This window comes from Syzygium oleosum, unplaced genomic scaffold (genome assembly GCF_021117445.2).
Source record: "Syzygium oleosum isolate NSW1041296 unplaced genomic scaffold, Sole_v2.1 Sole_v2.09, whole genome shotgun sequence".
In the NCBI taxonomy this organism is placed as follows: Eukaryota; Viridiplantae; Streptophyta; class Magnoliopsida; order Myrtales; family Myrtaceae; genus Syzygium; species Syzygium oleosum.
The window spans coordinates 9,932,067-9,944,160 of NW_026607493.1; the positions used below are offsets into that span (position 1 = coordinate 9,932,067).

At 45.0% G+C, this 12,094-nt stretch overlaps 4 protein-coding genes across 4 annotated transcripts; 1 reads left to right on the forward strand and 3 right to left on the reverse strand.

Annotated features, from left to right (window-relative positions):
- Positions 1-287: 287 nt before the first annotated feature.
- LOC115662193 (uncharacterized) lies at positions 288-1,958 on the forward strand. The gene is made up of 2 exons (XM_030584371.2): positions 288-466; positions 1,335-1,958. The coding sequence occupies exons 1-2, from the start codon at positions 373-375 to the stop codon at positions 1,766-1,768; spliced, it is 528 nt and encodes a 175-aa protein (XP_030440231.2). The 5' UTR covers positions 288-372; the 3' UTR covers positions 1,769-1,958.
- Positions 1,959-2,674: 716 nt separating this feature from the next.
- LOC115662184 (nucleoside diphosphate kinase 2, chloroplastic) lies at positions 2,675-5,148 on the reverse strand. Its single transcript, XM_030584366.2, has 7 exons — positions 4,859-5,148; positions 4,548-4,604; positions 4,255-4,341; positions 3,972-4,052; positions 3,702-3,814; positions 3,502-3,551; positions 2,675-2,961 (listed from the first exon to the last, which is right to left on the reverse strand). The coding sequence occupies exons 1-7, from the start codon at positions 5,123-5,125 to the stop codon at positions 2,894-2,896; spliced, it is 723 nt and encodes a 240-aa protein (XP_030440226.1). The 5' UTR covers positions 5,126-5,148; the 3' UTR covers positions 2,675-2,893.
- Positions 5,149-7,779: 2,631 nt separating this feature from the next.
- On the reverse strand, positions 7,780-9,919 carry LOC115661833 (GRAS family protein RAD1-like). Its single transcript, XM_030584034.2, has one exon. The coding sequence runs from the start codon at positions 9,685-9,687 to the stop codon at positions 8,095-8,097; it is 1,593 nt and encodes a 530-aa protein (XP_030439894.2). The 5' UTR covers positions 9,688-9,919; the 3' UTR covers positions 7,780-8,094.
- A 1,576-nt stretch (positions 9,920-11,495) lies between these two features.
- Positions 11,496-12,053, reverse strand: LOC115692170 (stemmadenine O-acetyltransferase-like). The gene has a single exon (XM_030618934.2). It carries the CDS (start codon positions 12,051-12,053, stop codon positions 11,496-11,498), a length of 558 nt encoding a protein of 185 aa, XP_030474794.2.
- Between the last annotated feature and the right edge of the window lie 41 nt (positions 12,054-12,094).

The following is a 12,094-nucleotide window of genomic DNA, read 5'->3' on the forward strand; positions in this document are numbered from 1 at the left end:
CACCTAACATAATTGTTTTATTGACTTTTCAAGTACGAAAAGTAAAGTCCCGACCCACCCCCCAAAAAAAAAAATTTTGCGGACATGGGCCGCAGGTTGGGGCGAATTAGACCGGCCCATTAGAAAGCCCAATTAGGAACGAGACATGGGTCGACGGGCTGAAAATCCGGTGGGCCCGGCCCAACATCGGGGAAGCGTCTCTGGTCCTCCTACTCTCCTTCTTCTTCGTTTCGTCTTGGCGCTCCTCTTGAAATCATTTCCCGCGACCCAAATCGCCATAAATTCTCTCTCCTCTCCTCTCCACTCCTGTCACAGTCAGTGCCTTCTTCTCCTTCTTCTCTTCTGCGTTTCCACAGAGAGAGAGAGAGAGAGATGTTGGGAAGAGTGAGGGGGCCGTCGTCGTCGCCGGATAGCTTGGAGAGGTCGACGGCCAAGCTTCTCAAGCACGATCCTCTCTCCATCTACGGTACCCTGCTCTTGATTTTCGCCGCCTTTTCTCCTTCCTCCGATCGTTTTCGGATTCGAATCGCGCCGTGTGCTCCCCTTGAATTGATTGCTACGGCGGATTATTGAATTAGCTGTGTGGGTGGGGGAAGATGATGATCCCCATTGAATCTTGAAATCGCTTCTTGGACCCTGTACTAGATAGAATTGGGGGGGATCTCTGTATCTAGCTTTCTGTCGATGTCTCGCGGTCTAGAGAGTACCCAAATCTATCCATCGGATTGATGGGTTTGTTGTGTATCGATGAGGACGATGCGATATTTGGACGGCGACGTTTCTCCCAGAAGCTCTTCCGCAATGGTGGAGATCAGTGACGGGTTTTTTTTTTTTTGTTTCCGCCTAATTCCGGTGTCCCCCTTGTCATCACATTATAAATTGTTCATGGAACGCTTTTAGATCCTCGCCTTGTCGCCGAATTGCGAGAATAGCTCCACTCCAGACTGCTGAAGTATAAAATCTCTTCGGAACTTGATGCCTCTCTTGCCAAACTGTTAGACTCTAGCACTGAGTTTTGACATGAAGTGACTGCATAGAGATAATCACGGCAGAGAGGAACCTTTTCTTCTGTCTCTTATAGGATTTGCACACTTCTGGTAGTCTGTCTGAACACTTGAAAGGAGATGGATCATCCTCATTTTTCCATAGTAGACACTAAATTTGTATACTAACTTTTTGAAACAAAAGCAAGCTTGTTGGATTTTCGACGCCGAATCTGAGAGTTACTAGAAAAAAATTGGTAATCATGTGGGCTGAATGCAGTGGAAGGAATTTTTGAGGAGCTTGAATCTGAAGGTTTACTAAAAAAATTTCTTTTTGTTCTTTGGGTGCAGAAGCAACACTTCTTAAGCTTAAACAGGGTTCTCAGCAAATCCAAGGATCGCCAACGAGTGAGTTAGTGCGGCCACATGATTACTCCGCAGGAAGCTCCAACTGTGAGGATACGATGACCATGGAGTGTGACTGTAGTTGTCCAATTCCTTCGCATTCGCAACTCACATTGTTGCATGAAAAGAATCCGATAACCGTAAATGATGCCTGTATCTTGTCAAGTACCAGCGATGCTCATGCGATCGTCAACTCGAAACAGCGAAGCAACGATGATGTATCGATTCTTCATCTGTTTTCCAAATACAAAAGCTCACAGCATTCTTCTTCAAATAGCAAAATGGTGACGATGGAGACTAATTGTTCGTCGATCGTTCCCCCAAGTCCTGGTGATTACCTATCTCTCGGAAACATGGAACAAGAATGTGTCGGCTCCTGAGCAATAACAGTTTTATGATTGATCACTCAGACTGGTGGTCTTGTGTTATTTGTAATGTTCATGCACAAACTGTGTGCTTCATAGCACTATTAGTTTGTATTAACTTGTAAAACTTACAAACACAACCTTGAGGTCAAAAGATTTTCATGCTGATAAAGATGATATGAAAGCGATACTGTTATATGTGCTAGTTTCCTTTTCTTTTTGGTGCAAATTCCACTCCTTTAAGTGCTTGTTTACTTAATCTTGCACTCACTTGGCATAATATTTAGGGGAAGGTGATCTTGTACCGTCGTATTAAATAAAGTCTCATTTCGTCAGGATTCGATTGCCTATATGTCTGTTGTGATTATCTTATGTTTTGAAGAATTTCAGGGTTCACTATGAAAAAGTTTCTGACTTATGAGTTCGGTGACAAATGCTTTTCTGTCCTTTAAATCTGTATGAATACACATCGAGTATTCCAAATAGCCGAAACTGGAAACGTGTCTCTCGACATGCAATAGATCATGGTTCCAGTTTACTCTTTGAATTTTCTATCGTATGCAGGTATGTTCTTCAAACTTATCGGGAAGGACTTGGCCTCCACATAGATCTATTAACATTTAAATTCATCGAAATTGATCGCAACTTGGGTATGTTTTTATTGAGGTCCATGTCCTTACCACCTTGTGGCTTTGGACCTCCAATCGTTGTTTTCTCATTGATACCATCCTTGATCATTGTTATTGAATTATCTGTTGTTTGTCTGGTTTCCACTCCAAAATGTTAAATCAAGTTACGAGCTCATATCTCAATGGTTGTCGATTCCATAACTCAGGAATTTGATCATACATAGCTGCAGTTTGTCAAGTTTATACCTCAGTTTTGATGAAACAAATTCTTGCGTAACCAAAGTCAACGTCATACAGTTATTCAGGTTTTCCACATTATGACAGCTTGAGAGGAACCCCAAGTCATAAACAAAGACAGACTCACTAGCCGCGGTACAAAAGTTTTTCCAAGTTTCTCTCCCAGATTACAAGGTAATCCGGATATTTAAGCACTATTAACTCAGACAAAGAATACAATCTTGATATTACAGGTGGTCAACCAAAAAGCTTCTAGAATTGCATGAATATTTCATCACTCCCTTAGCCATGAAGCTTGAGCAGGTGTCCATTGGCACAATTCGCCTTCTTTGAACCAAAGAGCTGTGGAGAAAGGTAATTACTTCTCAGCAACTACACTCGTAACAAGAAAAATCAACAAAGTAGCTCCCGTCACATGATAAGGCAACACAACAATATTAGAGCAGCAGTCAAATTATCCTCTATACTGTTTTCCAATTTTCCAATGAAAGAGAAAAAAACTATGATGTCAAGGAAATGGATTCCAATTACCCTTGACCCCTTGGCTAGATAAAGGGGAAACTACCTAAATAAACAAGACAACATTGTTCGTGATCATCCCATCATTGACCAGTCGCCAAGTATAAATATACTCGGGTCCATAGAATCTTTGAAACACCTTGAAATACATATGTTCCATCATTCATTGAATGTGAATTATCATCATGTGGAGACCATCTACACAGGAATCAGTATATCCGTGCACCCATTAACCCTAAATGATGTTTCTATGACTCAAGATCCAAGTTTCTCGCTTCAAATTAAATTATTTCAAGTGAAGATGGCACATGCAACCGATAACAATCTATTAAGTTTATAATACTAGTGTCTGATGGAACGAACCAATTTCACGTTGGCCATTCTCAGGGCTGTCGCTGCCATGAACCACATTCCTGTCGAGACAGAACAATAAAATGTTGTAGACTTAAAACTTAATACGCATAAATGTGGATTAATAAACAACAGTAGAATACCAATTAAATCTTACACCAATTGACATCCAAGAAAACAAGCTCACTAAGACTACTAAGTGAAACAACAACCTTCCAGTTTGCACTGCAAGATCCCCTCTTATCGTTCCAGGCTCAGCTTGAAGAGGATTTGTTGACCCTATTAACTTTCGTGCAGAGGCAACAACACCAACACCCTCCCAAGCCTGCAAACATGAAGGCCCAGTAAGTTCTTAGGCAGCTGATAATGAGTTTTTGAAGCAAGTGAAATTTTTGAAAATAAAAAAAGAAAAGAAAAGAGACTCCAATTGCCAACAAAAAGCCAAACAAGCAGAAACTTTGAGAGTTATTCGTAAACCATACCATACAAACGACTGGTCCAGATGTGATATACTCGATCAATTTAGGGAAGAACGGCTTGGACTGAAGATCTTTATAGTGTTCCTGAAATCACAAACGAATGAACAAAGTATTCTTGATGGTTCAACCATGCAAGAGAAGAGAAATTATTTCAAAATCTTCATGGTTGGTGATGAGGGCAACAGACAATTGAAAGAGGGGCCAAATATGGGCAATAGAAAGTATTGGATGCTCCGGGCAAGTAGAAGAGAGAGGAATAAAACCAAAGGGTATGCAAGATGAGAACCTCAGCCAATTCTCTGGGGCACCGGAAGAGCTTCAAGCCAGTCAATTTGAACCCTTTCCTCTCAAACCTCGAAATTATTTCCCCGACCTATCGCGAATCCGCAATCCAGAGAACGGAAGACAAGCAACGCCGGTAAGTTTTTACGTTACGTGGACACCACACATACACAAACCCGATTTCATTCCTTGAGGCGAGACCGAAAATTCAACCTCGACATTCAAAATGGAATAGGCTCCACACAACAGACAACTCTCCATAATCAGGGGGATGCGAGAAGAAGAGGGAAAGCTTACCAGGCCGCGTTGAACACCGTCGGGCTTTATCATAATGTAAGTCTCTTCCACTTGCTCCTGCACGCAGATAAGAGAGAAACAGACCAAACCTTCAAAAAAGCGGGTCAAAGCAGAGAAATTGAAACGAACGGCCACTACGTCATCGCGCATTCGGTAAAATATTGACTTCCGACGTGAGAAATTAGAGCGTCAATTGCAGAATCTCTTCCCCCAATTCACCCAAGAACGAGAAACACACACAAGCTCCTAAGCCCTGGAACTCGCACTCTAGCGCAATCAATACTACAAACAGAGAGAGAGAGAGAGCGGACCGAGGAAGCGACCAAATGAGGGAGGAAAATGCGAGGCCTGGTGCGGCCGCGGGAAGCGCGAGGAGCGGCAGCAGGGCAGAACAGGTGCGAGGTCGACGGGAACGGCGACAGGCGGAGACGGCGGTGAGCGGAGGCGCGCGGGTAAGGGGCGCAGGATAAGACGGCCCGAGGTCTGCAGACGACCACTCCATCTCTTCCGCCCGCGGCGGTTGTTGGAGATGACGAGAAGACACAGCTACTCGCGCCTCCTAATACTACACCCTCCATTCTCTCTCTCTCTCTCTCTCTGCTTGCTCAGCTTTGAGGTCTGTTATATAAAATAGGAAAAATTTCAATTAAAGACCTCAAGCGGGGTCTTTTTGTTGAAAAAGGATTTCAAGTAGATATAATGTCAAATAAAGGCTTGAAGTACCCAATCAATCTCAAATAGGAATCCGAAGTACTTAATTAGTCTCAAGTAAGGGCCTGAGTTCGCCAGCCAGTCAAATACTTATCGGCCGGCATGGTTACTGTTCCAACGACCGGAAAAGGGCAGTTTCATCTTTTTTTTTTTGTTGCTTTTGCTGTTTTTTTTCCTTTTTTATTTTTATTTTCTTCTCTTCCCTTCGCCGGCCATAGCCAGGGCTGGCGGAGGGGCTGCCCTTGCCGGCGTCGAGCGAGGGCGAGGGTTGCCCTCACTTGGGTGGGCGAGGTCGAGGCCGCCCTCGCCGCGTCGGGTGGCCCTTGGCCCAGAGTTTGGGCGGGCGAGGGCAACCTCGCCGCCCTTGCGGATACGCGAGGCGGCCCTCGAGCCAAAATTGGGCTGGGTGGGTGAGGGTGACCCTCGCCATATCCGGCGAGGGCAATCCTCGCCCTCGTCCTCGCCGACGCCGGCAAGGGTCGCCCTCGCCCGCCCGACGCCGGCGAGGGCGGCCCTCGACTGGGTTGGGCGAGCGAGGGCGGCCTCCGCCTGAGGCCGTCGACCTCCGCGGGCCTCGACTATGGCCGGCGGAGGGAAGAGAAGAAAAAAAAATAGAAAAAGAAAAGGAAAAGGAAAAGGAAAAAAAAACAGAAAAAGGAAAAAAAAGAAGACGAAATTGCCCTTTTTCGATCGCCGGAACAGTAACTGTGCTCGCCGGCCGGCGAACCCATATCCTTACTTGAGACTAATTTGACACTTCGCAGCTCCTATTTGAGACTCGACGCACTTCGCACTTTATTTAACACTACGTCCACTTGAGGTCATTTTTTGAGAAAAAAACCCCATTTGGGGTCCTTAATTGAAATTTTCCCTATAAAATAGGTTAGAGCCTCAATTTATTGCGACTTTTGCAATTAGGTCCCTGCATTTTTTTCTGTGGCATCTACCTACCTCTTAAGAAAATAAGATAAAATAAAACATTCTGCGGTCAAGGGTCCATAGGCTTTAGCATATCTACGATAGCCATAGTCTTTAGAGTTAATATCACGAAAAACTCCAAACTAGTATATTTGTGATAAATTTACCCTCCAATTGTACTTTTGCCTCTAAAGATCTAGTTTGAGACAATAATGTGCTTTGCTAATTGCCAAGTCCTATTGTACTTTTCCCATGTTTGTTGAATGATTGATGTTTGGAGGTAAATGAATTTCACAATTTCAAACAAATCAATTCAAATTTCTCATGGTTTCCCCCCACAATCAAATCTCTATCTTTAACGGAGGGTAAATTTATCATAAGTATATCAGTTGGGGATTTTTTGTGGTCAAAAAATTAGTTCGGGGTAAATTTGTTATAGGTGTATTAGTTTGAGGTTTTTCGTGGTATTAACCTTAGTTGATGCATAGATTAATTGTGTCATCGAAACATTTATTATTTAATTGGTGGATTTTTTTTTCCTTCTTTCTAATTGCCAATATATAGTCAATAGAGAGTAGGACCGGCAAAGTATTAGTGAAAATGACACAAACGGTCCATAAACTTTTGATACATATTCAATGTGGTCCTTGAATTATATGAAAATATTCAATGTAGTCTTTTCATTAATTCCAGTTCAGGGATAATATCGAACATTTTTATAAAGTTCGGAGACTACATTGAACATATACCAAAAGTTCAGGGACCACATAGAACAAATTAAAAGTTCAAGGACCACATTAAACATTAAGTTAAAGTTCAAGGATTAGATTGAACAAATTAAAAAATCAAGGCCAAAATTCAAGGACTGTTTGTGTCATTATCCCTATTTCCATAGCACAACTCCCAAAAGCTCCACGTTAGAGGGGCAAAAACAAAATATAATTTCCAGATTCGACCCCTAATGGTGCAAATCTTAATTAAATCTTCGTTCTTGATTCACATTGGCGAGTAGAATCCTGAAGTCATCGAATTGCACAAGACTAGAATTCTAGAACCCGAAGCTATTTTATCAATGGCATCTTCGAAGCACATACGCCTGCGGCAAGAAGACAGACACCCTCCTTTTAACCTTGTTCCTGTTGTTCTTTTCTGTAAGAAATCCAGACAAGAGCTGGCTCGGTCTCTCGCGTCGAAGTCCAAAGAGAAATTCCAACTGCTGCTTGCCAAGAAAACAGGGAACTCCGTGTCATGCCCTTTCTTGTCTGTTCGGTTCCTAGCGGACAAAGATCCAATTCACCAATGTCTCTCAACAACATGACAGTTGCTTGGAGGAGATCAAGTTCATAATTGCATTCTTACTGCGATGCCAATTAGAGAGAGGACTGCTCTAATCTGCACAATCTCATTGAAACATAATTCGTTCCGTAGGGGCAATTCTTCTCTGTACCCGAATCAGAATGCGACCAGCGTGTTCCCGTGCGATCTTCTGCTGGATAGAACTGCGAATAGGTTGTCGTTGTAATTGGGCCTCAAGATGGAACTCATGTGTTATACAGCAGTGTTTCTTTCATTGCAAAGGTCAACGAGTGTTCACAACTTCACATGCCAAACAAATCGTCCCTCCATATAGTCTTATTATTTCATCTGTTAAAAGCACCGGAAGAGGTCGCACTCAAGCTCATATGCGAGCGCGACTTATTTATATCCAAATCCGGTGTTCGCACCCGCCGGATCACGACACAGCTACAAACCCATGTAGCTTAGCAGGCGTCGATTATTGTCATTACAGAAAAAAGAGAGGGAAGCCATGTTTATATTCCATCGGAAAGCGAAACCCATGGACTTTGTAACTGTTCCTTGAACTTTACTGGAAAATGCCACTCGTAGCAAACATGGTTCAAGGTGGGGTGTTCTGTTCTTAGCATTTCCAGCAAGAAGCAGCCACAATGGGCTTGGAGTTCCACCCCAGAACAAGACACCCTTTCTCTTCAACAACAGTGTAGCCCACACAGACCTTGTTCTTGCCGAGCCACTGCTTGGCCTGAGCCATCATCTTGATTGGCATCGACTGGAACCCGGCCCTGCTCATCCTCCGCCGCCACTGGTCCACCCTCTCATGCCGCTCCACCCTCGCTGGCCCCTCGCAGCTCACTATGTTCTTGATCTCCTCCGCGTAGTAGAACTGCTCCACCTTGGCCCTCCGGGTGTCGTACTTGGGCAACATAGCGTCCAGAGAGTCGAAAATTGCAGAGTAGTAATGCAGAGCCTCCATGAACCTCCCAAGAAAGAAAGGCCCATTGTGGCTCGAATCTTGCTCTACCAGGACCAGAACTTTGGGTGACAATTCATGAATCATTTGAAGCACAGAGTTCAGAGCTCCTCTGCTCTCTTTGACAACACAATGCAGCTGAAGAATGCTGTTCACAGCAAGCACTTCACCTTCACAGATTTTGATGTCTTCAGCCCGCAGATTCTCCAGATTGGTCTCCACCACAGAGAACTCCAGATTGATCCTGAACTTGAGCGCGTAGGTGCCGAGCTCGTCCCCGATGGAGCGAAACTTCTTGGCGCTGAGTCCGATGGCAGTGATGCGGAGGCGGCGCGGTGGTTGGCCGTGGCGGCCCGCGAGGCTCTGGATTAGCCGCCGCCACTGGTACCCACATGGCAGGCCCAGGGACAGCCCCAAGTCTACCACGTGGACGTAACTCTCTCCCTCAAAGGCTTCCAATATTGATGTGTTCGCCACGAAGTGGCCGAACTGTATGTACGGGCAGATCTCGTAGGCCAGCCGCAAGGCCTCCTCCTTCTCACCGAAGGCTGCGGCCCCAGCTGCTGCTGCCGCCGCCCCCGGCGAGACGAAGCCCGACGTGCCGAGCGGCTGGAGCAGGGACAGTCGGTCAGCCAGGCCCTGGACGAAGCACGAGGCCACTCGCTGGAACGAGGTACCAAACACGAGGGCCCGAGACCGGAGCTCCGACAGCAGCGATGATGCGTGCGACTTGTCGCGGCAAGCCACGGCCTCAGCGCACGCGACGAGCAGCTGGACGAGCCTCATCCCGTCGGCAGACCCATCCTCCTCTCCAACGCTGATGATGGAGGCTGCCGCCGCCTCCTCGACAGCCTCCGCCGCGAGATACTGCTGCGAGTACGTCCGTATGTGGTCGCGGATGTGGAGCCTTGGGAGGGTGTCGAGGCTGCTCGTGCTGCTGCACCGGCTGATCCGGCCACTGCTGAAACCGCTGGTATAAGCTCCAGGGCTGTTGCTCCCGATTGATTCGGCGAAACTGTAATTCCTCTTGAGCCTCTTCTGGCCTCTGGCCTCTTCTTCCTCTTCCCGGTCACAACACGCGAGCATGCCCTCATGATCGATCGAGCTCGAGCTCGTGGAGAGGTAGCGAGTCAAGGACGACGGAGAAGGAGAAGTGAGCTTGAGACAACTCACAGAGTCGATGGTAAGGTCGTCTATGTTAAGGTACAACTCATTAGGGACCTGAATAGGAACATGAGCCATCTATCCCTATTGCTGCTGCTGCTTCTTCTTCCTCTTCTTCTCAGAAGATATTCAATGAAGCTCTGAAAGAGTGCAACACCGGCCATGGACAACTTATATAGTTTGGATTTTTGACATGTCCCAAGTAGTTTCTTGTTCGGGTCGAATGTTCCTAGGCACAAGAGCACCACAAGAAAGTGGCCAAGAAAAGAAACGAAACACACCAAACACAAAAATAATCTGGAAAAAAAAATTGGTTTTTATTAGTTGTCGCCTTGTAAGCCGGGCATGCCGTGTGAAAAGGGGAAAATGCTTCGATCAATCATATTCTCTTCGAGATTCCTCGGAATTTTTTTTTTTTGGATTGCATCCTTGTTTCTTCCCCGCTTTTCGGTGGCAATATCTCTTCCACCTCTGGTTCTGTACCCTGGAGCCAATTCGTTCTTTCTGAACTTTTAGATTTCGCCTACAAAGTATAATGATCAGCAGCATCCATTAGGCCGATGTTTGTATCTCGAGTATCGATCATACGATGAATACTGGGTTTTTGCATAATCTGAAGGTGCTTTCTTTTTGAAAACGTAAAGTTAGTTGGAAAATATTTTCTAAGGAAAACGGTATATTGTTTGGAAAATTTTTAATTTGTATCCACTTATTGCTTATAGAAATAAAAAATCGACGTTTTTTTTAAAAATCATAAATTTATATTTTTCTGGAATTTTTTAAAAATCGAATGTTTTGAAATTATTTTTCTTTTGGTTAGAATTTTTATTTTTTTTTCTTTCCTTTTTTATTTCCTCTTCCTCCGCAAACCGTGAGTATCGGTGGTGGACGGCCACAGACGAGCTCGAGTGGCTCGAGGTTGTAAGGCGGAGGAGGAAGAAGGAAAAAAAAGAAAAACGAGATCAACGAAAAATAAAGTAAAAAGATTTATTTTCTTAAAATATTTAAAAATTCGAATACAAGCAATTAGGCCGATGGTTGTATCCCGAGCATCGATCATCTGATGAATACCAGGTTTTTGCAGAGTCTAACCTTTGATTAAGGATCACTAGGAATGATGAGTACCCCCCAGCAAGAGGCCGCCGGGTCTCAGATTCTGGTTCCTGCGCGCACATGCACTAGTGCTGTGCTGGGTCGGAAGACAACATCAAGATAGTACAGAACTCGCGTGAGGACGGCAGCGAAAATTCTTCCGCGCTACAATACCTGGAACGAGTCGAGTACGTCATTGCGTGCGTTGCATTGTTAATTATCTGAAGGATCATTGGCCATGCTGGGAGCTTTGTTCATCACAGCCTATGCAGGCATATTCATTGGCTCGAGTATCCAACAAGAACAGAAGTTAAAATTTTTGAACTTACACGCGAGCCTAGTCAAGGAGAATTCCCCGACGTGACGTATGATCCACTCTGTCATCGCGTTATACAAAAAGAAACCGGACACTGCGCATTCATCGAGAAATGCATGTAGTCAATAGATTTTTGAAAGAGAGCAGAGGAATGCATCAAAGACTAGGGTAGAACTGGATTGTGCTTCGGCAGACAGAATTTGGGGGACGAAAATGAAATTGCGGCAAATACGTTCTTGAATTTTTAAGAATTTGCAACTTTATTTCGCAGCTTCCTCCGAGTGTTTGCCTCATTACAATCGCTTTCAATTCATTCTCACACACGTTCTAGTCCACGGCTAAAGTGAGTTTTCATTTCTATTATCTTCATTTCTGTGTTGCGCGTGAGGATTCGGGGAGGTGATTCAGATGAGATTTATTCGGATGGGAACTCAGGGTTTGCCAATTGTTAACGAGGTAATTCTTCGAATTGAAGAACTCAAAGGCGAGAATTCGGTAGCGGACAGGAAGGGCTCTCAGTTGCTGAAGCAAATGCAAGCAGCTCTTGGTTCCTCTCAAAAACACCCGTATCTTTTTCTTCCATGGTCACCGAAGCTTCAATTCCATCGCCGTATCTCGATTCCATCAGGACGACGACGTTCTTGAAGATCAGCCCAGCGCTGCTCACCCAGACCGGCTTCCCCCAACCGAAATCAGCTTTGTATAACTGGAATTTCCCTAGGCTAGTGAATCTGTATATGTCCATGTTCGCCGAAACCAACTCGACTATCTGTTTGAGAGACTCGAAGATGAGGGGAAAACCGCTTTCGCCCTGCATTTTCCGAACATGTTCTCTGTCAAATTTCTTTATTGACTTCCTGATCTCTTTCACCAAGTCGTGCAATCCTATCTGATCACTACCAGGTGCCATTGCCAGCCAAAGGAGATTGCCAGCACAAGATTCTGAGAGTGGCGGATCGATCCTGGCTCGCAAATTCACTGTCTGTGTCAAAACAGATGAAACAAAGGAACCCAATCTTGCGCTAGACGCATCCATAGCACACTTCCAGATAAGCGCGGAGATCACCTCATTGCGAC

Bases quoted from the DNA above. Each gene is read 5' to 3' on its own strand.
- LOC115661833 (XM_030584034.2), bottom strand. From the start codon at position 9,687: ATGGCTCATGTTCCTATTCAGGTCCCTAATGAGTTGTACCTTAACATA.
- LOC115662184 (XM_030584366.2), bottom strand. From the start codon at position 5,125: ATGGAGGGTGTAGTATTAGGAGGCGCGAGTAGCTGTGTCTTCTCGTCA. The intron at 3,815-3,971 runs GTATGGTTTACG...TCATGTTTGCAG, and splicing joins CTGGACCAGTCGTTTGTATG to GCTTGGGAGGGTGTTGGTGT. The intron at 3,552-3,701 runs GTTGTTGTTTCA...CTGTCTCGACAG, and splicing joins CTTGCAGTGCAAACTGGAAG to GAATGTGGTTCATGGCAGCG.
- LOC115692170 (XM_030618934.2), bottom strand. From the start codon at position 12,053: ATGGATGCGTCTAGCGCAAGATTGGGTTCCTTTGTTTCATCTGTTTTG.
- LOC115662193 (XM_030584371.2), top strand. From the start codon at position 373: ATGTTGGGAAGAGTGAGGGGGCCGTCGTCGTCGCCGGATAGCTTGGAG. The intron at 467-1,334 runs GTACCCTGCTCT...CTTTGGGTGCAG, and splicing joins CGATCCTCTCTCCATCTACG to AAGCAACACTTCTTAAGCTT.